This window comes from Manacus vitellinus, unplaced genomic scaffold (genome assembly GCF_001715985.3).
Source record: "Manacus vitellinus isolate BGI_N305 unplaced genomic scaffold, ASM171598v3 scaffold_16_pilon, whole genome shotgun sequence".
Taxonomy (NCBI): domain Eukaryota; kingdom Metazoa; phylum Chordata; class Aves; order Passeriformes; family Pipridae; genus Manacus; species Manacus vitellinus.
The window spans coordinates 3,237,852-3,256,663 of NW_021939189.1; the positions used below are offsets into that span (position 1 = coordinate 3,237,852).

Consider the following 18,812-nt stretch of genomic DNA (forward strand, 5'->3'; position numbering starts at 1 on the left):
TCACTTAATCTCTCCCAATTCTATTGTAAAAGACCATGAACAAAGGCTCCCTTGTGGTTTTCTCCTTACGCCACTAAGTCTACACATAGCCCTCCTCATTTTTCCATACTTTTACCTACCATGTTCATTTTTCTCTGTATTTTTTTCTGATGCTACTATGTGCTTGCTGGGATGTATTAAGGACACAGGCACATCACATATTTTTGAAATATCATAATTTTACTTTCAGATTTGTTACATAGTTTGGGTTATTGATAGCTGCCGACCATTAAGACAATATTTTTGTAATGACAAGATGTTTCTTTTCTGAGAGGCGTCAGCTTAGAGCCCATTTTTATGTATGCAATGTTAAGACAATTACCAAATAATAAACATTTACAAAAAATTATGTACATGTTATTATAAAAATCATCAACGTCAATGAATTCACTGCAGCTCTGAGTCTCAGCTGAGACCTGTCTGGGAAATACTCTCTGGCTTACCTGAATCTAAAGTGTTAAAAATATAACCTCAAGACTAATGTGTGTCTAACCCGCACAAGAAAGAAAATGCTTCAAACCCCCCTCAGAGCACAGTGTGGTCAAACACTAATTCCAAAATAAGTATGTTCAGCCTTACTTAGCGAGGGTTTATAAATCAGCTTTTGTTTCGTTCTCTGCTGTGTGTGAGGGAGAACAAAGCAAATGATAAATTTAAACCACTGAATATAGCGATACGCCTACAGCATAAAGGCAAATGAATTCCAAAAGCTGTGCAAAATTCATAGCCTGGGGACTTTTTAAAAGCAGACCAAAAAAGAATCCGTAATATCACATATCTGCATGCTGAGCTCCTACTACTTGATAAATAGATACCGCCAGAGCCCACCAGTGACTTCTTACCTCAATGTTCAGCAACCAGAACTGTAAGTTTGCCACAGCTTCTTCCCCCAGTGCCAAGTTCCAGACCACTATGTACAATGCTTTGTCTGTGAAGAAACACTGATTGACTGTAGACATGCTTGCTGGGCCTCCGATATCCCAGACATTGAACTCCACTGAATCAACCTACTTAGACAAAGAGAAGTGTTCAAATCCAACGGTGGCAGTAAATCACTGGGAGATAATAGCTGAAGTATAAACCTACGCCTGCATAATGTATGACACAAGAAGGGGTTCAATGTCCTAATTGTGCCTCCAGGAAAGATAAATCAACAAGCAATTGTTAAGCATGGCTACCACTTCCCCACAGGAAATCAAGACTAATTACTCGCTACTAAAACCATAGAGGTGCCCTTGATGCTGGTAAATCTCCAGTTAATGCTGGGGATTCTCCAGTACAAACAAGGATCTCATTCTGAGCACTGTATTTCACTGCATCTGGAATAGAAACTGTTTCATCCTTGTCTGTGCCACACTTGACAGGACTGGTGAAGCTACTTATCAGCCACTGCCATGGGGAACAGGAAACCCCTGCTGAAATCACTTCCACTGAGCTCAGACTGAACCCAGCCAAGCAGAATAGGGATGCTCAGGAGATGGGAAACTTCTCAGGCCTTTCATAAACACCTCCTACATGCTGCTTTGAGGTTTCTGACGTGTGTGCCACGCCAGAGATGGGCCAGAATTACAGTCACTGTAAACCAGACTCACTGATTTCTGGGGGAATATGTAAATGAAGGCCTCCCCAGCTCTGGCTCTCTTCCAAGTATCTCTGCATCCATTCCTCCGTGCAGCCTCACAATGGCAATAAGAGGGAGCATGGCTCTCTGCTTAAATGGCATTCAGGCTCCCAGCTGCAGTAGGAAGCACCTATATGCCTTGGAAGCTCTGTCCCTAAATCACTTGGCTCTGGGGAGGCAAGAAGCCTGTGACTGAGCAGAAAACTCAGCCACCATCCTCAGAGCATCATGTAACACTGAGTGAGCTGTTTAGGGTTCTGGGTCCAAGCACTGTCTGATCCCACACAACAAGTTACCCTACGAGGTTTCAGCAAGTGTCTCAGCAGGGCTCTGATCTCCCACCAGAGTCCCAGTGTGAAGTCTCCCAAAAAACAGCTGGAAGAACTTCCATATTGTTTAAACCAAGCCCTAACTAGCACAAGGGCTGCTTTGTTCATCCAAAAGACCTTCAGCTGTGAGTGCGTGTGTGGAGAGACAGAGACTCAGAGGTAGGGACAAAAGCCTGTTCAGCATCTTGATCCCACTCCAGGTCTCTGATGCTGTCTATGTTTTTATTTTATTCAATAACTCTTCAACACAAAACACACAAATCCCTTCTCCCACCAAAGTCTTCCCTTTAAGGAGCCAGCCTGTGCTTGCTCTTTCTTTCTCTCTCTGGCCTGGCATTCTTTGCTGTAGAATAGCTGAACTCAGCAGGCTCCTTCTCCCATTCCAAAACAGTCTGGTGGTCATGGCTCTCATCTGGGAATGGAGAGCCATGCATTTGCTCCCCCTCAGCTCCTACAAGATCTCAAGACCAATTCTGCAGGCTCTAATCCTTGGGCTACCATGCAGGTGGTGGACAGGGCCACCTAAAATGCTTGGATGAATTCAGCGCCCTCCAGACGAGTTCAGTATGGGTTGACACACTCCCTGAATGAGCCATCTGAGATCTGGGTGTTTAAGGTACGCCTTAGACATCCCCGGATCAGAGCAGAGGTCAGGCATCCCACCTTCCACCCACCTTCCCCACCTAGGACAGTTCTGATATCAAGGGACTCCAGCTTTAGGTACTGATGTCCCATTTTCTGGCCTCAAGTGAAAGGACAATCTGCTGTTGAGAAGCTGATTTAAAACACTCTCTCAGAATTAGTGTCCAAAGGCCACCTGAGCTAGGAGAGCCAGAATTTCAGCACAAGAGTCTACACACACTCTCTCTTCAGAATACAAAGTTGAGTGCTCAGGAAAACAGAACTGTCCTCTAGAAAAAACTGGAAATGAAACAGGAGTTGCAATGAGTCTAAAAACACATCACTTGCTAGACAATGGAAATTGTTTTTTGTAAAAGGGCTCACAATTTCAGCCCAAAAATTGGACACTGCAGGGCTCAAACATCTCCCTGAAGGATAAAGATCTCTGATTGGTTTTCACCTTTGCCTTGTGTCCCGCTGGCTTGGGGAGCTCCCATTTTGTCGTACGTATGGTGGCATCACTGTGCATCATCTGGGGGACCTTCCCTGTCTGCAGGATCTCCACCAGCGTGGACTTTCCCTGTCGTGGAGGGCCGATGACGATCATCTTCATGAGCTTGCACTTCTCTGCCTTGCGCAGCTGCGCTCGCAAATACGCCAGCACCGTTTTGGGGCCTGTGGGGGGGAAGGGAATGGGCTTTATCTGGGGTTTGCAGTCACAAACAGCACTGCACAAAACCTGCTGCTGCAGACACATCAGCTGAGTTAATATTTTCCCTGCAGTTTCGCTGTGGGCTGAGACAACCCGGAGAATAAACAAAGAAACCTCCAGCGGACAAACCTGAGACAGAGACCCCAGAGAAAGGTCACTGCTCTGAGGCTCCACAATGGAGCACTGTAAGGAGAAACAAATGCTGGGGCTCACATGCTCCAGAAGCTGAAAGGAAACATAAAATACTAATTTAGTATTGGAAAATACTCAGTTTTTCCTTCTACTTTTATGTTTCCAGTTAAAATTAGATTTAGGCTTCAACAGTATACTGCTGGAGAAGGAATAATTCCTAATAACTTTGTTCCCACAGGACTTTCTGATTAAAAGGCACAAAAAAGAAAACAGTATTGTAATAGATCCAAAAACCTAGCAGCTCACAATACAGTCCCTTCAATGGGACTGTGACTGCTGATGCTAAACATTTCAGTCTTTAGAAAGACCATCTAAATACCCTAAAATGTACACACTGAGGAAGCAAGCCACGGAATTTATCTGGCGTGCATATTGCAAATGAAATATTGCATTTATAAGTCATCATTTTAACACGTGATCTATCTTAAACTGATCCTACAGCCAGAGCTTAGCACTGGTTATCAAACTTGCAAATGTGAGTAGGTTTCCCTGTGCAATTCCAGCTACCTGCAACAAGGGCTCGGGCACACACTGTCTGTTCCTGTTCTTGACCATTAAAAGGAAGAGATTTTCATTATATGTTCGGTCAGTTTAATAAAGAATACACAGGATCAGCCTTACCCTCTTTTCTGATCTCTGCAGGAACGTTACTGATATTTAGTTCCTCGATATCCAGCTGCCAGAGATTAGCCAGCTGTCCAAGTTCTGGAGGAAGCTCTCGGATACCAGGGTTACTGTACAAAAACAAATAAATCTACCAACAACCAGGCTTTGTGTGTAAGTAGCTGCTCTCACGGACTCTCACATTACACTATTCTCTCCTTGCAGAAATCTTCCATTAACATTTTAATAAGACTACTCAGCACTTTAATAGCAATTTCCATCCTAAAAGTGATGTATAACCACAATCTATCGTCTGAGGCAGACAGATGTAATCATCTTTACTGGATAGTTGAGGAAATAAAGGCAAAAATGATGAGTTATTGAATCTAACACTACAGAAACAGACAGCAAAAAGCCAGAATGAACTAGAGGCACATTAGATTCCCAGGCCTGTGTTCAAAGCATTAGATCATCTTCCCCAATTCAAAAGACCAGCCTCCTCCTTATCTAAAGCAAACGACGGGCCCAGTTCTAACAAGGGACTGACTATTTCCAGCTTTTTGATTTCAAAAGCACTGGACATCTGGGGTGGGGCTCCACAGAAGACTGGTCACTAAAACAACATGGAAATAACACTGCAAAGCTTTTCCAGGACACAGACTTACTTTCCTAAATAAAGTTCTGTTAAACCTTTCAGAAGGCAAACGGACTGCGGGACAGAGTCCAGCTGATTGTCGTTCAGATAAAGAACCTCCAGAGAATCACTCAGAAACGCTGGAAACTCCAAAAAAGGACCTGGAACGAGACAGGAAACAAATTGCACCTTCAAAAAAGCAACAAACAGGCATCAAGGCTCTGAACCAAGAGCTTCACCTGAACTTTGTAGGCAGGACATGAGGTCACGTTCATTGGCAGGGACCACCACGAAGTAAGAGCAGAAAAGCAAATGGCCTTCAGTGACAATCAAACATCAGCGTTCACATCTCAATGTTTTAATATCATGGTGATGCCTGTGTTTGAAGGTGACAGTGTCCAGGACTTCTGGGGTGTGAGAGAGGAAGTCCAAGATTGCCAAAATGACTATACTTCAGGGGACAAGTGGCACTGTGGAATAGATGGTAATATCTTGTGAACTGCCCCTGTTCCAGCCTAACAGCTGGCAGTGAAAGGGCATATGGAGGGCACAACTGGTTCTCAACATGGCACTGAAAGGGCATGCCAGTGGCACAACTGGTTCTCAACATGTTTTTTCCATATTGCCTGAGAAAAGCCAGAAGCCAGTCAGAATTTATGGTCAGGCCCCCACGTTGCATCCTGGAGTAATTTATGGTGGATCAAAGTCAACAACAACAGAGAAGAAAACCCAAACTGCAGCTGACAGACTGATACATGCTGCCTCTAAAACACACTCGCATTTACCCCTCTGTTCTGTTTTACTTTGCAGGGACTCAGGGCACGTCAGACTCTCTCCATGTCTGAGCAGCAGATTGCGTATTTTGGGAGCAACCCAAGTAATAATAGCAACAACTGCATGGCTGAGTTGCTGCTGCTGGAGAGGTTCAAAGGGAAGTTCAGCTGGTTCCAAAGAGCATCACTGTGCTCCACAAATTGCTCCTGGGATAGTGGCATGAAAAGCTGCCATGAATTGTGTTGCTGCATTAAGTGTCACATTTATCTACCAAGGAGCATCCTGAAGTCAAGGGAAACCAGGTAGACTTTGAGTCTGATTAGGAAAGTACAACCAGCACCACCTGCTGCCTCCATGGTCAATCAAAGCAACTCCCTGAGATGTGAGACCCTGCCTTCCTCAAGGACAGGACAGTTCCACTTCCACCAAGATCTCCTTCCCTTACAGAGAAGAGTTGAGGAACTGTAACCAGACTTAGCCGAAAAAGAAAATAAAATGGAAGAGGTTTTCTCAGGAGAAAACTCCCCAGTTCTAATATTAACAGCATTTTCAGCCTGAGCTGTGATCAGAAAAGGAGTAAGATAGAGTCCCACTGTCTGCAGGGGTGTTTCATATACGTGACAGGACTGACTGGTGTGGGCAGAGTGTCACAGTCTGCCTTTGAGTTTTCAAATAAAAAATCATCTTTGGGATTATTTTAGGAGAACAGCAGGCTTATTCATGGATGCAATTCACTTCCTTTCTGGCTCATCGCTGGACTTAAACTTTTCATTGTTCCTCTTCAATATGCACCTAGGCACAGACAGATTTAGTCCCCCTTGGACACGTAGGAGCAACCACCTAAAATAGCAGCAAGAGTCTGAATTCACCAAAGAGTCCCAGGTGGAAAGGGGTGTACTATATTGGAAGCAAGCTCGAGGTGTTTATGAATTGTAATTATTTATTCATGAGTTATTTAAGATTTCTCTGGCTTGAGCTCAAATTTTCTTTTAAAGAACTGTAGAAAAATTAAAACAAATCCCATCTTGAAAATATATTTTTGGATGAGTAAACACCACCAACGCCACATGCGTGTGCAAGAAGTTATTCTGAGATTTATCAATCAAGTATAGTGAGCATCCATAAATTATTCTCTTAAAATAATCTAGACTTAAGTAAACAGCTTTGTTGGTAAATCAGATGAAAACCTGCCCCCCCCTTCCTCACCAGGAGACTTCTGTGAGCAGCTGATGTACTCCAGCTTCTGTTTTCTCTTGATGTTCTTTAAATTCTTGGCCACATCCTCTAGTCTCACCAAGCTATACTTGGCAGAGGAACAGAGAGAAGAGGATGAGCTGGCTTTGCTCTGTCTCTGTGGCTATTCAATTGTGGCACCAGCCAGGTGGGCTACTCTGTGCCCTCCTGCAACCTGAGGCCACCTGAGGCAGCTCAAAGTTGCACCAGGGTATGATGTGCCAAGGCTTTCAAATGCTACTCATGCAGAGTCCATCCTCTCCTCCTTTATGCAGGGGGTTATGCTGAGTTTGCAGCATGTAGACGTTTCCATTAGGACAGCAATTCCCTTTTTAAAGCTGGTTTTAGTTGCCTTTGCCTGCTGCTCCTGCCTTCCTCTCCCCATTTTTACATGTTGCTGTAGCACTTCACAGAGAAGCTATGAGGATATGTCAGACTCCACAGATTCACAAGATTCAGACTCCTTCTCTAGTTGTTCCATGTTCAGGACTTCACCAATGTCACAGCATTTCTATTTACATTTCCTACTTGTGACACAGAGCAGACCAACCTCTGCTCCTCCTTAGGGTGCACAAACACTTTTCTGCACAGCAGCCTCTACTTCCATGGACAATAAAATGAGTAGGATTAGCTTTCCCTGGAGGTTCAAGTAGAGCTTCTGCCTCCCAGATGAGGAGACTGGAGGTGAGCATCTCGAGCCCTAACCTACAGCTATGGCTGTATGTGCTGCATTTACCAATTTTAATTGAGATCATACACAATTTTCAGGGGAAATGAGGAGAGTATTTGCTGCAGGAGGGTCTCCCTCCCATGAGCAGCCGAGGGCTGCTCGGATGTGTTCAGGGAGGCATTGGCTCTATCCCATTCTGCAGTTGGCAAGCAATGCTTTAGAGCCAGGCATTCTGCAGGCAGCCAGAGCAAGAAAGCTCTCTAAGTGCTTTAAAGTAAAACAAATAAACAAAAGAAATGGAGACAAATCCCACAGAGATCAGGAAGCAGTGCAATATCTGAAGATATTCCTTTGTTCTCTCTGGGATTTCACGTGCACTAATCCACAGCATTTCTTCTGCTCTGCCCCAAACTGTGGGTGCAAATCACAGAGACAGGGGAAAACGTGCCATTTACAAAGTCAGCAACAGAAACAACCCTAAGAGTAACAGGTAATTATGGGTTAATTTCCCTTCAACATACCAGTTAGAACTCTGGCTACAAAGCATAACCTTCATGAAAAGAACAAAAGCTCTGTGAAAGAAACAGGTTTCACTCATTTTTCATCTTTCTATATTGAAGGTACCAGCCAGTTACACTATTTCTTTAGAAAAATTTTATCTAAACATATTTGGTCTCAGTTAAATGCTGTCGCACTTAAAATCCCAGATGAATTTACACTGATTTCCTTCCAACCAAACTCCACAGATTCCTGCTGCTTCCCATCTCACCTGGCACTCTCATTACTTGCCTCCCCACGTCCCCCTTACCTGCCTCTGGGCCACCACGCACCCTGTTCTTTGTGGTGAAAAAGGGAATCCGCTTCGTTTTAAATCCCTCGTCGTTCCTGTGGGACAAATTGTGAAATTTGGAGAGAAGAGCTTGGACAAGGCATTGAGTTGCATGCCCAGGATACTACATGGTGCACAGTCTGGCCCCATCAAGGCTGTTGATCCACAGGACAGCCTCTTACACGTTCCCATCTGCTTTGGAGGGACGGGACTGAAACCTGCTGTGCAATCACAGAGCCAGACTCCACCAACACTCGTCCAGGCCCAATGGTTTTCTCCTGGCAAATCAACAGAGCTCCTCAAGGCAGCACTTCCAGCTCCCAGGGCGAGAGCACTTGACCCCCAGCTTTATGGGTGTCAAGGTTAAGTGGGCTGTCAGACAGCAAATTGAAGAAACTCCACAAGAAGCACTGGAGAACCGACCTGTTGCCATTCCCTGCCCTCACCAGAGGGTCTCTGACAAGATGACCCACCAACATGACTCTGGAAATGCACTGAGACATTCAAAAAATGGCAATCTGTCTTTTGCAGCTGACACAGCAGCTCCTAAGGACTCCAAAAAATGTGTTGGACAGGCACCCAAAAGAGGAGATATCAGCGTGACACGACACAGTGCAGTTTTGGAGAAGATTAGGGACCTTTAACTCTCTATGTTAAACATCCCTATTGGAATTGCTAAACAGAAGAACATCACTCTTTTATTGGATGACCTTTTTAACATCAGTCTTAGAATCACAGAATCCTTCAGGTTGGAAATCTTCTCTACGAATTTACAGCTGGTTACACTTCCATTTAAAAACCCAAGATTTTTCTTTTTTTCCAAAACAATCCTCCCACACTAACTACAAACTGCAGTCCAGCCAGATGGTTTATGGTTAAGATCTGCTCCCCACAAACTGGTTTTTGTAGTAATGAACTGCACACTGGGTTAAAGAAATTCCTACATGCTCTGAAATTAAAGTGCCATTATCAGTAATCTATCCACTTAATAAATGATATAGTGTGCTAAATGCCCAAAGAATTAGCAAAGGATAATTCATCACTGTCACAGACACACAATATACTGAGGGACATGGTATGTGGATATCAATGCCTTCTATGCAGGTGATTAATTCTCTCCTGACACCCTTTGTGTTACACGAGGGATCGGGTTTGCTATTATTTCTTCAGCTTTTGTTTTCTCAGCCAAAATCTGAAAGAAACACTTACTTCCCAAGTTGGTTTTTTGAAAGATCCAGTGATTTAAGTTGTTTGCAATTCCACTTATCCTGCGAAGGCAACGTAACTAACTGATTTCCCAGCAGCTTCAGGGACACCAAAGCCTAAAGAGAGGAACAGCCTGGAGTTAGAAGACAGAGTGCACCAAACACACAGAAAGAGCTTTTTTAGTGTGGCTATTAAATAACAGAAACACCAAGAAAGTACATCTTATTCATCAGAACATCCTGTCCGTGCTGCCCAGCATGCAAACATTTCCTTCTTGTCCCCAGCAAGCATATTCTGCACGGAGCAGCACCACTCTCAGCTCTGGGAGATTATTAGTCTACTTGCTGACAGATGCACTTGGAAACAACCCATGCAAGAGGACATTTCACTTTAAGTGAGGAAACCTTTCCAAATGGAAAAGAACAGTATGATTTACCAACACAGCATGCCACGTACGGATGAGAATATACGTATATATGTGTGTGTGTGTGTGTGTGTGTGTAAACTGGTGTTCAGAGCGGGCTTACACCTGTTGTGTGTGAATAAAATCAAGGTGCAAAACATGAACTGCTTCACACAAGGAAAGATTTTAATCGTTTTTTTATTACATCTCTATTAAAGTGGAAAGGGTTTAAATTAGCTCTCCAAGATCTATACAAGTTACCCACCGAGTTTTTTTCCCCACTCCCGCCAGAGACAGAAATTTTAAAACCAAGTGAAGCTGACCTGACACTGTACAGTTAACACCATACAGACAGGATTCAGCTGGAAATACCACAAATAAGGTTAAATATGACATTTCCTTTACATTTAACTGAAATATAAAAGAAAAAAAATGCAGTTCCCATTCAAATCTGTGAAGTTTATGCTCTTCCATCTGTCCTTAATAATGTTGAGGCTCAAATGATCATTTTCATTTGGTTGAAAATACAATTTTCCACTGAGAAACAGTCTTCTATGTAGAGTTTCCAACCAAGTTTACTCTGCAAGTTCCCTCCATGAAAACTGAGATAAGCAGAATGTCAGCTGAATTATCTCATGCCACAAGTACAGCACTATTAATGAATTATACCCCAAGGAAATCATGTTTTACCAGCAGAGACTTCAGCTTCAAGTATGTTAAATGTTTTATGTGCTCCACATAATAATAAAGGTTTATGCCCCTTTTCATCGAGCAGGATTAACAATGTCTCACAAAGTTTGTTGGCCTTCCTCCCCTTTTCTTAGATTGGAAAAATATGAGGTATCCACGTGACAGAGACGATGGACAACCAGCAGTTGCTGGAATGGGAATTATCATGCAAAATGCTCCCTCTAGTGATGCGAGAGGGGCCTTGCTGGGATTTGGGAAAGGTGGAGCAAAATAAAGAACTGAAGACAGGCAGAGAGAGCCACTGGAGGAAAGGGTTGGAAAACTGAGTCCTGACAGCCAATGCTTTTACCATCACTAGTCTTCCACTGGCTCAACCTCCCTTTGGAAGGAAGGCCCAGCCCGCCCTTGGCGCCTGGTGTGGAGCTCTCTCCAAGTACCAGCATGGGGCTGTGCAATGACAATGCCTCAGACTTCTCCCCAAAACATCCCTGAGCAGGGGGTGGGAGGAAAGGGAGGCCACACGTTCCAGAATTAGCACAGACTCGGTCCTGTGTGGTCTAGCTGGGGTGCTTCATTCTCAGTCAGCTGTATCCGTGTTACATGTCCCCCCAAACACTGACAAAAGCCACTCTCCAGGGAGGTGAGAGCTGGTGAGATTCTATTCAATGCTTATGTGCTGTCTCCATAGGGAAAATTAGTGATTTTCAACTGGCTCTGGTTCTTCATGACTGTAATTCTGGAGATGTCTAGTCCTTGTTTAGCAATTGCCTCTCATCTCTAACTTCTCCATTTTTGCTGCCTTACAGGATGAGAAAGGGGCCTCCAGAAGGGACACAACGGCAGTGGCAGACAAACTTCCTTCAAACCTGCTGCCACAGTTGCAAAAAGGGTGTTAGATTATACCTGAGGGAAGGAACTGCAGCATTCAGATTACGGTGCCTCAGTCAGCTCATGATGTGGAAAAGTTGACCAGAGTCCTACTGGAATAATTCCACCCACTGAGGGTCAGGTGTTTTCAAGAGAAGTAAACTAGTCTAGAGAACTAAGACCTGGTTTGGAGAACATATGGCTGGTTCCTTCAGAAGGCAACAGCCAGGAAAGCTGAGGAGGTTTCTGCTTCTCTTAACCACATATCTAGCATATATGTCATATTAGCAACTGTGAGCTGGTCCCAGTCTTAAGATTCCTCCACAAACCATGCAAAGGGCAGTGCTAAACTACAAGTCCCACCAGTCTAGGTCAGAGACATGCTTTCAAGTCACAGGCCTCCTCTGCTTTCCAGTTTTCCCAGGGAGAAGACAGTTCACTGCTGTTCCTACACAACAATAATACATTATATGTAGGAACATGTTACTGCCCATTTCTTCCCCTTCCCACATCTGCTTCTGGAGAGGGCTGGAGTGTGAGTGCAGCCCTATTCACCAGCAAAAACTCTACAACCAAGGAGTAGCCCAAGTCAGGGCTCACCTAGGCATGGACTTTCACCTTCTATTTGCTCACTGCACTCCAGCCCTCAGGGGACTGGAAATATCTGCTATTTATTTATTTTATGAAGACGTATGGACAAAAACTGACACAATTTAGGGCAGCCAAAGCTCACTAACTTTGAAAACAGACCATCAGCAGGGATGGCACTTAGGTCCCTGACCCTCTTCACTGGTGTCTTTGCACCCCTCAGTGGTCTCTGAGCAGCAGCACCCAAAAACTGTGCCCTCGAAGCACCATCTAGTGTTTAATACCCGTCATGGTGGCTCCCACCCACTGGGATGATTCTGAATGCATCCAGAAAAACCAAGTTTCGGAGACAATAGTCCATAGGATTCATTCTGTTTCAGGAGAAATGCCAATTGAAAACAAATGGTTCCCAGAGAGCAAAGCCAAATCTGCAGGGATCATTGAGGAGAAACGAGGGAGTTCAACCCTCAGTACTTTTGTTCCAGCAGGAGTAAAAGGCACCTTTTCAGAAGACTCCTGAGATCCAAACTGATCCATCATTTCTGCAACCTTCCCACAGAGGCCAGCAGTGAAAAGCATGAAACTTCTGCACAAAGATTTACCTCTGTTTCTCTCTCCACGACCCCCAGTTTCACAATCTGGAAGGGAAGCTTGGAGGCAAACCTCAAGTTCTGCCTTGTTTTCATGTCAAAACTATGTGACACCACATATTCTGATGAATTTTGATGTAAAACTATGGATCTGTGTCTCATCCACTGGCAAGAAATATTTAATCTACAAGCTGAAAGATTACAAAGGTCCCAAGTAGCATTGTTTAGGGCATTCAAACATGCTGTTCTCAGCACAGAAAGACTAACTCTTAATTACACAACACTGGTGTGCCAGATGGAGAAAAAACACAACTATTTGTAAGCATTTTCAAGTACATCAATATTTCAGTGGTTGGAGCTCAAAGCTACAATGCTGTTCTGGTTCTGTTCCAAACTGTGCTCCCAATTTCTGAAAACAACAGGTATCCAAAGAGTTCTCAGAACACCTGTGTCAAGAGCTATCACACTGGATGAGGGACTGAATGCAGTGATTCAGGTGGTTCCAGGCTGCTCAGAGACCCTCTGCAGTTGCACCAACTCAAAACTGCATGCAGTCCCCCACCTTAACCAGCAGCCACTGCTGGGACCTCAAGGTCTGAGTCAGTACTAGGAGAAATACTGTGAAGTATGAAGAAATGACACTTACTTCAAGCTGAAAGAGTCCTGGTGGAACTTCTTTCAGTGAGTTCTCAGAAAAATCCACTTCTCTCAGGTGATTTTTCCAGAAAATAGTCAATGCATCAGGTAGGAATTCCAGAGAATTTCTAGATGCCTTACAACATTTCTAGACAATATAAAAGAAAACACACAGAGTAGTAATCATCTCTTTAAATAATGAGGCAGCTGAGCTGTCACATGTTAAAGGCATTAATAAATTCATTCTAGGTAATCACTTTTAAATATTTTGATCTAGCTAAATTATTGCTCATGCAGGCACATGGGATTTGCTAAGGAGATGCACTCAACTGATGGGCAAATTCTTTGGCGGGCAAAAAGTATTTCAAAAGTTATTTTGAAAATCATCCCCATTTGCTTTTCAACCACAAACAAACACTTCACCAGAGTATACTGTTCTGTTACAATAACGAGGAATGAAATCACAGTGATGGGTCGATATAGATGTCCTACTTAGCCATGGGTTTGGGCAAAGTTAGCTTTGAATAAAGGCTGAGTGTTCTGTAAAATGATCCTAACAACAATCATGCTCATATGAACTACAGAGAAAACCAATACATCCATGTAACAAGACGTTTCTAGAAGCTTTTCACCAATGCCATCAACACGGTGAGAACAGGGTAGAACCTCAGAGAGAATTGATCTGAGACCCATAAACCAAATCAGGCAGGGGAACTTCTACAGAAACAGAACACCCTTTAAACACTTGACAGCTTTTCAAGCACCACATTATATATTTTGCATTGTTTCAACAGCTTTTTCAGCCTCTGACTCTGTTCAACTGAGCAGTTCAACTTACCAAGGGGCAGGCCCAGGGATCTGGAAACACTTTCAGCTGATTTCTGGAAACATTCAGTATGTTTAGGGACTTGAAGCAGTATAGAAAAACCGTTGGAAGTTCCACCAACCTGTTGTCAGAGACGTCAAACTCCTGCAGCTTCCTTAAACCAATCCAATTAGTTGCTAGAAAACATGAAACATTGTGGACTTGGTATAAGCATGACAGCACTCTGATCCAGCAAGAGTAACAACACTTACTTGCTAGATAAAAGCCAAAGGATTTCATAAGGGTTAAAGAACAACCAGGCCTTTTAATGTACTTCAGACAAAGGACTGAGAGACACTGAGCATCTCCACCTAATACTCATTTTAAGTCATTGTTATACCAGTTTGGGGTCCTCCTCTGCAACTCAGCCTTGAAATGTAAGCAAAATACTGCACTGTACGTACTGTTTTCCTCGTCAAATAACTTCTCCATATAGTTTTTGGAAGCGATGAGTTTTTTAAGGTTTTTAAGATGTAGGAATCCAGTAGGGAGAGTAGAGAGCCTGTTGCTGGATACATCGACCTCAAGTAACCTGTGAGTACAGAACATAGTCAGTCAGGCATCAATAAAATGCTAGCAAAGAGTCCTGTTGCCATAGACATCTTTTTTTTACCAGGACAGCTTTAGTTCTGAATGAAAGCAGCTGAAATGTGCCTCACCAGGCAAAGCATAAAGCCCTAATTAGAAAATTAACCCTTCCAGGGAGCGAAGTGGTCTGGATAGACAGACCAGATCATTGATATCAACCAGTAAATGTCAATCTGAGTCAGCTCAGGTCTCAGTCTTAGAGGAATGGGGCTCACCAGAACTCGAGAAAAGCAGAGGCAACATGAGACAATACAGGAATGAAAGTCCCTACAATTGTCCTGATGACAACTAACTTGGAAGTACTGAGAACACAAAAGCACAAATCCTGAGATAAACCTTGCAGCAGACAGAAAACAAACCAAGAAGCTCCTGCAGTATGCTCTTCACTCACACAGTTTCACACGAGCACATGGACTCATTTGAACCTGCTCTCCATAGGGGTTCAGTCTGCTGCAGGCATCCAGTGCACACACCTTGTACATATGATTTCATCAGATGACTGTACACTGGGTAACTCCGTCAGCTGATTGTCAGCCAGGCTGAGTTTCCTGAGGTTTATCAGGCCCCATGGGATCACGGATGGAAGGGAGACCAGGCAGTTGGCAGAGAGATCAAGCTCAGTTATCTGACAGGAGATATCTATCAGCCAGTCTAGATCCACCCAGGGCAGTTTGAGGTTTGACCAGTTCACACACAAAGCCTGCATACATCAAAGACAGAAGAGAAAACCACATTAGTGAAGTCCCAGTTGCTCTCGGCCTGTCTTACAGCACTGGGAATCTGGCAGAGCAGAGCACAGACCATAAACATTTTGCTCACTTTCCAATCTGCTTCTAGGAACTAAACTGACTCAGAGATGAAATCATGGCTGGATATCAGCAGCTCCTGCTGTATCTGCTCCATGATCTCACTCCAAAGACCATAAGCACACACAAGCAGGGGGTCTGGACTTCTTTCCAAGTCCATACACCAGCTCTAGCCAGCCCCTTGCCTGAGACCAGCACACCCCAGCCTCTAATGGTGAGTTTTCATGGGGCTGGATGTCCCACAGGACACATTCCACCCCATACCAGCAGCATGTTATGAACAGATCACAGAAACCATCCTGAATCCAGACTTCACTGACAGAACCCCGCTCTGCCCCTTGGACATGGTCTGCATTGCTGCCCACATCTCCAGGGGACTCTGGACACCAACAGAAGCTCCAAGAGAGCCCTGAGGAGCCCTGTGGATCAGGGAGCCTCTGACAGATCATTCCTTGTGCATCTGTAGAGAGGACAGGGACAGATCTGCTGAGTGTGGAAATGACTTTTCAGAAAGAGGCCTGTTGCTGCAGTCATTAATCTGTGCCCAGACACTGCTCTTCCACCTTAAACCTTCCAACAACAAGCAGTAGAACTGTTTTGGGAGAGGTTTGGGTTTTGCAAAGGAACACCTGGGAAAGGCAGGGGAAGGCAAACAACTCCTGTAAAGCATTGCTAAACACTAGAAATTTGCTCAGTATCATTTAGGAAGACATTTTAGTTTCCGAGAGACATGATACTGGCCATTGCCTCCTTTCTAGACAATGTTCTGCTGCTTTCGACAGTAAGACGAGGAAGTAATTTTCTCCTCTTTTGAGAAAAACCAGAAGCTGTTCTGAAAGGCATCACTACTTATATCCAGGCTTGAGCTTGGACAGAAGAAAACATGAAAATACAGTGGTCATCAATGCAAGGAAACAACCCAAGGCCTCATTTTCAAGATCACCTCATTGCATTCCAATCTATGTTCCAAAATACACATTTGTAAAATGCTATTCCCAAAACATTTTCATACACTTGGTATTTTTGACATAACTCATCCCCAAAACAGCCTCAATGGAATGATCATTAATTCTCCACCAGGAGGCAGCAAGGACCCAACAGCAAATTAATTTGCTTTCCAATGCCCAGTATTTAGCTCTGAAGACTTTAAACCCCAGATTTAAAATGAAAAGGAATATATTTTGGGAAGGGAGAGAAATAAAAGAGAAACAAAGGTCTATCTCAAATGGTTATTTGAGACTCAGAACTCCAAGTAATGTAGATCAGACTGTTCAAATGTGTAGGAGAATGGAACAAAGGGTAAGCACAAACAGTTGCACTTATTGGCAGCAATTGTACTTAGTGCAGACACAGTGCTTTTCAAATCTTTCCTAGTGAGGCCTCAAGACAGCCCTGCAAATATGAATGGAAATATTATGCCCATTGTATCACTGGGGAAACCAAGGTAGAAAGCACAAGCTGTTTGTTTAACAGTTACATTCACCATCACACCACAAGGCATCCCTGTAAAACATTACAAGCCAGCAGCAACAAGAAATCAAATTAAGCAGAGTATCCATTGCTACTGTAAAATACACAATATCCAAAGGTAGTTACACTGCAAAGCTTCACACTGACACTAAACAGTAAAATGCTTTACCCTCGATTTTCCAAGTCTTAAAGGCTTCCTGCTTACAAACTCTTGTTTTAAATTCTGTATGTAGTTTTTTGTAAGTTCCTCTCACCTGCAACACATACCACAAATCCCCAGGCCTAGGAAAAAAGTATTTGTCCTTGAGTACACGACCAAGGCAGTAATAACAAGACCTACAGCCTTTTTTTATGGGGTGCAAGCAGGACCATGTCTCTCTGCTGCTTCTCTTTGCAGACTGATACCCACCTCTATTTTGCATCTAGATTGCTGTGTATCCTTTCCCTCAAAAATGCAGAGCCATGGCCTCAGGGTATTTAACGTGATAAAAAGATACCTGTAGAATTCAGACAGTGCCTCCCCAAACCACAGACAAGATTGTGAAATCCAGCACCTGCTGTGAACGCTGCAGGACTGGTGTCCTGCCTCCAAGGCAGCTTTTTGAATCTCAGCAATCAGTGCCCTCCTTCCCAGTCAATCCTCCTTCCCATCCACAGCCAAGGACTGACAGTGTCTCTTCCACCTGAGTGCTGCAAACTGGGGGATTGGCCCTTTCATCTGACTTAGGGACAGTGGACCAAATACATCCTGGTACCAGTGACCCGATGTCAGGGGAGTCACCTCAGCAGTTTACTTGGAACAGGACTCTGCAGTGAAAATGTAATTAAGTGAAAGAAAGCCTGACAGCAATGCCACAGAGGGGATTTCCTCCCCAACTCACACTTAATCATCCCCACTATCTTCCTAGGAAAGCCTGTTTCTTTGATGCCAAAGGTCTATGATGCCAAATGTGCAGAACACGGTGATCAACCCAATCCTTCTCTGTTTGGAATCAGCTGGGGAGCTCTGTGCTCAAATGACAGAGAGAGGATGTCAGCTCTGGGCATAGCCTGACTCCAGGCACCTCACTGCTCCTCAGAAGGACAAGTAAAACCTCTGCAGACTCCCCTCTCTTGCCAAGGGAAGGATTTCTCAATATAACCCCTGAAGACTAAACTGAAACCTCAACAACACCAATGTCAGGGGATGCACTGAAGAAGGCAAGAGACTGGAAATTGTGCAGAAGCAGGAAACCCCGCTGCTCTTGGGCAAAGGATCAACTATAAATATGAAAAATATTTACTTAAATCTGAGACTGTCTGGTAAGGTGATTAAAAAAGGCTGTTGTGCATTTCTCCTAAATGACGTGACGTGTCCCAACAGAACCTCGCTCCTGCCATACGTGGGATATTCTGAGGATGGTGATCTGCTTCCTCCATCAATAGCACTGCTGTGAATCTTGAGTGGGACTGCTGCAGATCTGTATACTGATGGTGATGTAACCAGGATGTACCAGGCAGGGGATAAAAAAAAAATGAGAGCAGGATCCCACACATACATACACATTTGTATGCTTGTATATAAAATTATTGGTAAAATATTTCCTAGGGAAAATGCAGCAGCCCAAGCTCTGTAATGGAAAAATTAAATATATCTCCCACTGCACACACTGGAAACTTACATTTATCTCCATGCTGACTACACCTATCAAAGTCTGGAATCTGTGCCAGGCCACTTTACTGCAGAGGGTCTTTTTGGCATTTGTTACCTGTTCCTGTAAAAATGGACCACTTCCTCTCTTTAGCAAGACTGTGGCTTGCTGGGGGGATAAATTTATGCCAGGGGGGCAAAAAAAAGGAGAAACAG

The 18,812-nt window shown here is 43.9% G+C and overlaps 1 protein-coding gene across 1 annotated transcript in view; it reads right to left on the reverse strand.

Annotated features, from left to right (window-relative positions):
• Positions 1-18,812, reverse strand: part of LRRK1 (leucine rich repeat kinase 1) — a 73,564-nt gene that overhangs the window by 30,902 nt on the left and 23,850 nt on the right. Inside the window, exons 6-15 of the mRNA XM_018069858.2 lie at positions 15,164-15,390; positions 14,507-14,634; positions 14,076-14,239; positions 13,248-13,385; positions 9,467-9,579; positions 8,237-8,313; positions 4,783-4,912; positions 4,136-4,248; positions 3,071-3,285; positions 882-1,046 (exon numbers count right to left, since the gene is read on the reverse strand). Coding sequence (XP_017925347.1) covers positions 882-1,046; positions 3,071-3,285; positions 4,136-4,248; positions 4,783-4,912; positions 8,237-8,313; positions 9,467-9,579; positions 13,248-13,385; positions 14,076-14,239; positions 14,507-14,634; positions 15,164-15,390 — 1,470 coding nt within the window. The remainder of the gene's footprint in view (positions 1-881; positions 1,047-3,070; positions 3,286-4,135; positions 4,249-4,782; positions 4,913-8,236; positions 8,314-9,466; positions 9,580-13,247; positions 13,386-14,075; positions 14,240-14,506; positions 14,635-15,163; positions 15,391-18,812) is intronic.